General features: G+C 41.9%; 2 protein-coding genes across 7 annotated transcripts in view; one reads left to right on the plus strand and one right to left on the minus strand.

The window, feature by feature from the left end:
- The window catches only part of rpl15 (ribosomal protein L15), a 993591-nt gene that overhangs the window by 957203 nt on the left and 27056 nt on the right, over positions 1–9332 (minus strand). The window lies entirely within an intron of this gene.
- The window catches only part of ptprua (protein tyrosine phosphatase receptor type Ua), a 275060-nt gene that overhangs the window by 235163 nt on the left and 30565 nt on the right, over positions 1–9332 (plus strand). For all 6 annotated transcript variants that reach the window (XM_050034607.1, XM_050034610.1, XM_050034608.1 and 3 more), the window contains 3 exons: positions 4982–5079; positions 8053–8169; positions 8362–8516. In XM_050034607.1, the coding sequence (XP_049890564.1) occupies positions 4982–5079; positions 8053–8169; positions 8362–8516 (370 nt within the window). The remainder of the gene's footprint in view (positions 1–4981; positions 5080–8052; positions 8170–8361; positions 8517–9332) is intronic.

The raw sequence follows: 9332 nt of genomic DNA on the forward strand, positions 1-9332 counted from the left end.
CAAGTATCGACTTTTTTTTGTCTAAATTATTAATATTACAAATATAAGTTAAATGTTTGGTTGCCTACTAGAATGATATAATCAGCTGCTTTTTTAAATTTACCTCATACATTTTGCTGCGATAAAAACGACTAAACTAAGATGAGCAAACTAAAAACTTCATCTTTTTTTTGCAGCACTTTACAAAGCAAAACATAAATTATGATAAACAAAGTAATTCCTAATGCTTTGCAAATGTTTTCACAATTTAAGAACATTTTGGGAGAGATTAAGTGCACATATAAGCACCACATGTCAATGAGACCTGAAGAGGGAATAAATACCTCCACAAAATCAGGTCGTAACGGTCTTACGTATTTTCAAAGATTATTTTTTCAGGGCTTTTTGCCTTTAATGGACAGACAGGGTGAAATGGGGGAGAGAGAAAGAGAGAGAGAGTGGGGGGATGACATGCAGAGAGGGGCGCAAGCCGGACTTGAGCCTGCGACCGCTGCGGCGGTGATGAATCGCCTTTGTGTATGGGGTGCCGGCACTATCCACTACGCTACTGGCGCCCCAGGTCTTATGTATTTTAACGAGAATTTAATGAACACATTTTTTGAAGATGAAGAGAAAAAGTTATCTTTTCTATAACATGAATATCATTTTCAATATCTATCCACTCCTCTAATGTGCAGCCAGTGCCTTGTGAGGGCCTTCTTGCAAGCAGATAATCAAAATACCAAACATATATTTATAAAAACCTTATCTTATTAGATAAAGCTGTTGATGTGGACACATTTTTTCCTTTGGGGGCTTCATTTTCAGCTGAAAAATGGGTAATAAATTGCAATATATCGCAATATATTTTATTACAATGCTCAGCACATCGCAACACGTTTAAAATCACAACAATATTGCATCGAAACTTATGTAACATGATGATATCGCATCGCAGGCCCCTGGTGATTCCCACCCCTCGTCACTTACAGATAATTTTACATGAAAAATAAGATGTATGAGATAATTTACTGAGTTTTTAAATATTTTAAAATTGAATCAATGGCTCAGTGTGTAATGGTTTTAGGCTAATCAATATTTGGTGGTTATGCATTCAAATATGAGCTTATGTACTTGGGAGACACAAAAAAATCTGACCTGAAATTATGTCATTAAAAAAAAAGAAAAAGACCCAGGTTGAGAACATGTACCAAAGAACAGTCTGTCATAGATGCCAAAGTAATTACAATTCATTGCTTTTACTGTTAAGCACATGTAAAGTGTCCTAGCGTGCACAAACACTGTACAGTAAACACACTGCATCATTACAGCTGTCAACAACATGCACTGAACAACGGGCTCTGCATACTCGTGGCGAGCCCAGGGTGGTCGGCTGTCACGGCAGGTTGAGGTTGATTTGTTGTATCTTCGATGAGTCTTAAGGCAGCTGTGCTTTTGCCGCAGGCAGCAGGTGCTCTGGGCTAACTCTCTATTATGTCCAGAGATGAGGGAGAGGGAGGAGGCGGGTGAGGGGGAGGCGGACGAGGAGGAGAAATGCCAAGCGCACTCTGAAAGCCCGAGTCCAAAGCGGCAGCATGTTGTGTTATGCATACAGATTCACCCAGCCGCTGGGATCACACATCATCTGTCTCTCTGCCGACTGCCCCGTCCCTCTGGCGATGCATTAGCGGGCTTCTCCTGCTGCTGCTGAAAAATTAACATCTCATATCACTAATACACGTAGAAACCAGCGCGGTGATTGCTGACAGGGGAGTGAGCTGTGAATAACCCTGTGAAGAGGAGGGAAAACAGCGGTTAAAGTAGCTGCCCACAGGTTCATATTAAAACACAGGCTGGCTTCAGCTAACCTCAGTTAAACTACAGTAAAGACCAGTGTATCGCTGTATGAAAGGGAGGGCTCTGCAAATGTCCTGTTTTTTAACAGGCAAGTGAAGCTGTTTCTCCTCCTTCTCCTATTGTACGTCTCTGCCTCTGCAGGTCTTTGCATGTTTGGCCTGGGGCATGTAGTCGATGCACACCTTTTGATTCATGTTGTTAAGACAACTGTGGAATAAAAAGCAGTAAAAACATGCACCACTGTATTTCTCATGTTTGTGAAGACAAAAAAAACCCTCCACAGGACTGTGTATTGATTTCTTTGGGTCGTTTGAACACAGCCCAACTATCATTGCTAGTTTCAGACTGACGCAGTTGTCATTTTCATGGCAAGCAGCCATGTTGTGTAAGCAGCAGATGTAATTGTGCCCATGTGCATGTACGTCTTAAAATCAGCCAATCAATCAGTTGATCATTTATTGGCCACATGAAGTTATACAAGCTACAACTCCAGTGAAATATGATCCCATCAGCTCCTTTAACTTGTGCCCTGTAATTCAGTCCTGTCTTTGCATCTCGTCACACTGTTGGCTGCTGCTTTATAACTGCCCGTGTATCCAGATGGTTCTGGTAGTGGAATGATTTAACTGTCCAGACATCCTGACCTGAACAAGACAGCCATGTGATTGCTTCTCCTGAACATGGGCACCGCTGCTCTCGGCCACCTTTGATTGGTTTATAGCAGCAATCCACAGCAGGAACTAGACAGCACCTCACATTCCCACCGTCACACCAGTCCTTTTTCACCCTAGAACACATGAAACCTCTCCTTCCTCTGGTCTGTGCAATTGCCGTATAGAAAAAGTGTCTCCTGGTTAAATGGCGCTATCCAGGATTTAACCAATATTTGGTCAATCAAAGGATATTACACTTCCTGATGTCCTGATGGAAACTGATGCGGCATGGAAGTCGTCCAGTTTTTTTCCCAACACCTGTACAACGGCTAGCAGGATGCTAGTTCAGCTGGTGCTTACCCTCTCTATCTTTTCCTTGATGTTTACAGATCTTTCCATTTGAAAACCTTGACCTGGCTAGCTAGCAGCTATTTGGCTAAATGTCGGCAGATGAGTGACTCCCAGCCACACATCGCCACCGTCCAAGCTCACCGCACAAAGCAACACCAACACCAACATTTGTAAATTAGACGAAAGCGCCTAAATTTACTTCAAATTTAGCCGAGCTGACAAAGAGGCACCTGGAAAGATCCACGCTCCGGCATACAATGAGGTGTGGTTAGGCCCATCATCGGCGCATTGATATTTCGAGGCAGCAGAAAGTGATTGTGCCATTGACCAACAAAAACCTTGTCTTAAGTCTAAGGGAGCATTATTCAGATGGTACGATGTGCCTACAAAGACAGGTTCACGACACGCGTACACTCTGTTGTCTCGTACAGAGACACGTGGATGGGTTGAAGGTGAGTGAAATATTACAGCGATAAAAATGTGAACGTAGCAGAGACAAGAGCTGAGCTGCAGAGCTGCTGTCCAACTCCACATTACAAGAGACGCTGTGGGTAGTTACACACGGGGAGCAGTGTAACTTCATTGATGAATTCCAAAGCTACAAGTTTGGTTTTGTTTCCTCTGTCAAGTTTATAACTACGGTGTTTATTTTTGCTGCTTAAAAGTCCCACGATATTTGTTGGAGTGACACTACCGCTCTTACCGCTCTACTCTCAGCAGAAAACAGCTCACTTCTCCAATTTGTTGAATCCACCATGTAGCACCTTGCTTTTCAATGGAATGGGAGATAGTACTCTGATTGGTTGAATTAATGTTACAGCCGAAAGACACCTATGGGACTTAATACAATCCCATCGCCCCATCACCTTACTTCATGCCCAGATTATGTGCCATTTAATGATCAAAAGTGGAGTTGGAAACGCCCCAAATGCACCTGGGTAATGCACTTTAGACCATGTATTATAGATGGTTTTAACAGGGCCCTTTATCTTTTTGACTTAAATCAGGGATATTGCTTTCTATCCAAGTCAGATTGTGAAGCATGTGTCCATTCCTTTGTCATCGGCAGGCTGGATCACAACAATGCCCCAAGCCTTCCTCCAAAACCCATTCAACAGCTTCAACTCTTTCCAATTATTTTGCAACTAGGACCCAAAACTTCAATCAGATCACTCTGATTCTCAAACATGAACTGGCTTTAAAGGATAATGCTGGTGTTAATCTCTTCTCCATTGTCCAAAAAAAGCCTCTAAAAGGTGTTTGATGCAAGTTTACAGGTGGTGAGGACATCACGGCTAAACAGGAGACACATGCTTGAATTTGTATCCAGACTGAAGCGTTGTGGAGACAGAGTAAATATTAGTAAGACAGAGGTGATATTGCCCCACACTCAGCCCAATGTAGCTATCAACACAAATAGCATATTGCCAAAATAATGAACACAGAATTGCTTTTGTGGGACTGTACTGTACAAATAAACCTGAAATCAATACATGATTAAATATTAACAGAAAACAACATTCCTAATAAAGAGGAAAAGGGATATAATACTCTGCCAGCACGTATGAAGGATGATAAGATGCAACCCTCTCTTAAAAACGTCGTCCAGGTCAGTTAAAGGAGACAAGATAATATTCCTATTAAACAAACAGTGTGGGTGGAAATGAATAGACATGTTGTTCACTAAAAGCGGTGTAGTGTGTTTGGCAGAGGAGGCAGTATGAAGGAGGACCTTGTGATATTATCAACGCCAGGGTGTAATGAAATCAATGAAAGTGTCATCTTCTCCAGGGGCCTGTGATTTGTGTCTGCCACCGGTACCCGGGAAAGGCAATACAGGAGCTTGTTTGCACAATGGCTGAGGATTTGTGGGTGTATTGAAATGACATTTTTCTGTAGTATTAGGAGAACACAGAGCGGGCAATAGTTCATGAATGACACATTGTTACTCTATTCCCTGGCATGGATTACACAGCGCCTCTACATTGATGGTTATTGCTGCTATTTTCTCTGACTTATGGCTCATCCCTCCGCCCTCCTTATCCTCCTCTCTTTCTCTTCCTCCACCTTCTCCCCTGGCTTTTTTCCCTCCCCTCCAACCTCTCCACCTATACCTCCACTGTATATCTCCTCCTCTGCAGGCCCCAAGCAGGAGATGATCTATGACTTCTGGCGGATGGTTTGGCAGGAGAACTGCTTCAGTATTGTCATGATCACCAAGCTGGTGGAAGTGGGCAGGGTAGGTTTCCCTTCCCTTTGTCCTGTGACCTCTCCAGCCACCTGTGAAGATGGATGGAGAGAATGTATTTCTGGAGCTCCCTTTATCATTCACTATATATCAGAAGAGCTGCTGCAGCTCATGGTTGTGGGAGGAAATGGCTGCCGCTGTCTGATCATGAGTGATCACCTTTTGCTTTGGTGGCTCTGCTCCAAGGTCAAAGCTTTGATGTGTATGAAAGAACGTTGTGGCCTCTGTTCTCTTAACTATTCCTGCCTCTGTTGAATAGAATTGGCTGCTTTAAATGGACCCAGAATGTACTGTGTATGACAAAGTGTTAGACATGACGTTTTTAACTTACCCTAAACATACCGTTTATAAAATGGGATCATTGAAGGTACCACAGCCAGATGTAAATGTCATTAGTATGGTATAGATTTAGGGTTCCTACAGTTATGAAATTAAAAAATAGTTTTTCACGCTTGGAAATGGTTTGAAATCAACAGAATGTTCTTTAAAACAATTTTAAATATACATTGTTTTGGCTTTTGTTTGAAATATGTTCATAAAAATCTCAAATAATGTCTAAGGTGACACGAAATACCTTCTTTTTATGGTAAATTCAGAATCTAGTGATGCACTGCATGACTGCTGAAACGTCACTAGTGTCACATGATACACATAGAACAGACAGACATCACGTCATCACCAAGACCGCGCTCCCATTTCGGGGGAAAACCATTGCTTTTAGAGCTTTTATAAAGCAGGTAATCTTCGTACTGAGATTTGAGCCACAGACGCAGGGGTGTCATCAACAAGACACCCAGGGCCCCAGCAGGAGGGGGGCCCTTGAAAAGCGTGGCATGAAAAGTTTGATGTTGTTTGCAATTTTTTATTTCTGTATAAGTAGTGTCAACTAAATTGAAATTGGCTAAATAAATCTTGGGGCTGGAAAGAGGGATGTCTGGGGTGCTTTGCTTGCTTGGCCTCCTGCCCCCGCAACCCGGCACCGCATAAGCGAATGAAAATGGATGGATGGACGGATGAAAATAAATCTTTATAAAGAACAAATTTTTTATTTTAAAGAAATAGTGGAAGCTTTCTGAGGCCCCTCTCACCCCTTAAAGTTGCAAAATGGATTAGTCTGCCTCTGCGCTAGGATTCGTCTCTAAATACAGCTGGAGCCAAGAGAGCGACTGCTTCTGCTGCTGGAACACCGGCTATACACCTATAGAAAGAAAAATTGTGGTTCCAAAAGAAATGAAAGAAAGACAGGAAATGGAAAGAAAGCAAACTGACTTTATTAAATAAAAAGAATTTAAAAAATCAAAGGTGAGCAAGAGAGACATGGATCAAGAGAGGAAGGGTTATGGTGAATTTGGTGCTACTCCCCTTCATATAAGATAAATAAATATTCAGTGTCAGTGTGGTAAAGCTCTAAATGATGCTGTGACAGTTACTACTGATAGATAGCTAATGTTAGCTTAAGTGTCAGGCTGCTGCAGTAATGTTACCGTTGTACAGCACAGCAGCGTCAGACCCTCATATCCAAATAAATCTCATCCTGTGTATCGAACAGTTTGACATTAACAGGCTGTTTATTTACAGCCTTTCATGACCCAGGCAGCTATATATGTAATATCCAGCCACTGTGTTACATTACTGATCCACTTTGACAGTGTGACAGGACAGCAACCTAAAGTTTTTTAAGGCTCAGGTTCATGCAAGGTTGCAAAATAATTAGTGGACATGTCTCTAGAACAAACATTTATTTAACAAGAAATAAATGCACACAAACATGTCAGAATTATAATCCAAACGTGAGTCAAATTGCATTGATATCTATAGGATCTTTGTTTTTTTGGTCAACAAAAATGGCTCTGGCCTCAACGTTTAGGGGCCAGGAATATAATAATGGCTGCATCACATGTAGGCATACCCATTTTAAACATCTTAAATAAAGTAATGGGTAGAAAAAGGGTAGAATATCATGGGAAAGTGGGAAGTTTCTAAAAATCTGTTGGTAAAAATGTGAGGAAACCCTGTGCAAACTCAAGATACAGTTGTACCTTTATATGTCCTTTATGGCTTTCCATAGGGCTGCACCAGCTGTTTGTAAATCACAATTTATCCTGTACAGTCCTGTAAATAAGTGACCACTAGAGTTAAATTTTTAAATAAGATGCACCATTAAAACTTAAGACGTTTCTCAGCTATCAGAGATTTTAGTGATGTATGAATTGGTTGCTAGGAAACATCTGTAGAAATAACAGAAAAACAAGGCGGGTAAATGAGTGTCAGCCAGTGTCAGTCACAAATCAGCAGAGACTCAGGGAGAAGTTGAAAATAGGAAATGTAAGGGAAAAAAAAGAATGACAAGAATACCCCAAAAAATCAAGAGTGCCCTTTTAGCCTTTCATCATTTCACATGGCAGTGCAACTAACGTCCCCCATAGGGGATGGTGCAAGAGTCTTCCCGGGCTTTGTAGGTGAGAGAAATATTGCATTTTTTGGATCAGAAAATGAGTCCACAGCCTGGAGCGGTAGAAAATGTTGACACCACGCAAGCAGCAGGAGAAGAAAATGTCGACGCCACAGAAAAAAACTGCATCAACGGAAATATAAAATAGCCAATCGCTTAAAAAACTTAGAAGCGGAGGTTTGGAGGGCTGTCTGGTTGGGGACAGAGGGAGAAAAATAGCACCTGCACGGACACTAAGTTCTGTTTCAAGAGTGGGAAATGCCCCTGGAAATCAGATAAAGAAATATCTCATCAAACCTCAGTGTGTCAACTCTTTAATATGTCAGGTCTGATGGCGGAGATGATTGGAGCAAATATTCAGCAAAGGTTATAGAAGGATTACAGCATCGCAATTTGTCTGCTTGTAGAAATCGTAGTGCCTAGTGGCGTGAATGTTTGTTGTCTAGTGCCGAGATGAATCAGGTGTATATGTGTGTGTGAACCTCTGTGAACTTTGTTTGTTGTTTGTCCAGATGAAGTGCTGTAAGTATTGGCCTGATGACACTGAGCTCTACGGTGACATTAAGATAACACTATTGAAGACAGAAACACTGGCGGAGTACACTGTGCGCACCTTTGCCATGGAGAGGGTGAGTCATACTCTCACATTATTTTTATCTCAGCTCTCTGTGTGCAGCTTCTGTGTCATATATATATGCACCAATACGTTTCTCATTTAGCTTCAGGTTTTGTTTAATTGGTTTCTATTCATGAACTCCTCTAAATATTTCCGCTCTTACAATAATAGCATCTCATTACATGCGCCTGATTGTTTCTTCTAGAGAGGTTACCCTGCCAAACATGAGGTGTGCCAGTTCCACTTCACCTCCTGGCCTGAGCATGGGGTGCCGTACCACGCTACCGGCCTGCTGGCTTTCCTGCGCCGGGTCAAGGCCTCGACGCCTCCTGACGCTGGGCCTGTGGTGGTCCACTGCAGGTAACTCATCGCTCCCCCATCCTGATAATGACGTTAACACCTAACAGATGTATGATATAGTAGGAGTTTAAAATAACTCCAGCCTCGGGTGTTCTTCTTCTCGTTAATAACGTAACAACATAACACACTTAATTTGCCCTGTTAATGTCAACTCCAGTTTGTTTTTCTACATTTCCCAAAATAAATTTGAGCATCTCGGTGTTGTGTGTGTGTAGGTGGAGAGCACTATAGTGACAAAAACAAATACACAAAATGAAATGAGACTGTCCAACAGAATGTTGTATTTCACACATAACCAGCAAGGAATTCACAAAGATGCAGGCAGTGGGATTTTTGGAGTTTGAGGATAGTGTCTGCCTTTATCAGTGAAGGACTTTTCATTCTCTGTAGGACATTGTTTACAAGAGAGTTCCGTCTACCTGTCAATATGTGCATTTATAGGTATACTGTGCAGTAGACTTTTTGTAGACAAGATCACCGGCAAAAGTGAAAATGAAAGCTGACGCAAGAATCAGTCTCATTCACTATATTTGTGTTTTTTCCATGCTATGGCCGCGATTTTTGTAGCGTCCTCTTGAATGCCTGCTGCTTATGATGTGGCACCTGGTTGCTGCCTCTTCTATAAAGTCCTAACCTCACCAGGAACAAAATAAGAAGAAAATAAGTAGGAAATAAGAAAACAGAGGCAGAGGGCAGGGTCTCAGAGTCCTCTCAGACCTAGAGTCGTCTCCTTTGGTCTGAATCAGGGACTAATTTTGTCACAAAGTTGTATAATTGCCTAGAGTTGGTTCGTGTTCTCACGGCAGCATTTACAAG

This window comes from Epinephelus moara, chromosome 22, assembly GCF_006386435.1.
Source record: "Epinephelus moara isolate mb chromosome 22, YSFRI_EMoa_1.0, whole genome shotgun sequence".
Lineage (NCBI taxonomy): Eukaryota > Metazoa > Chordata > Actinopteri > Perciformes > Serranidae > Epinephelus > Epinephelus moara.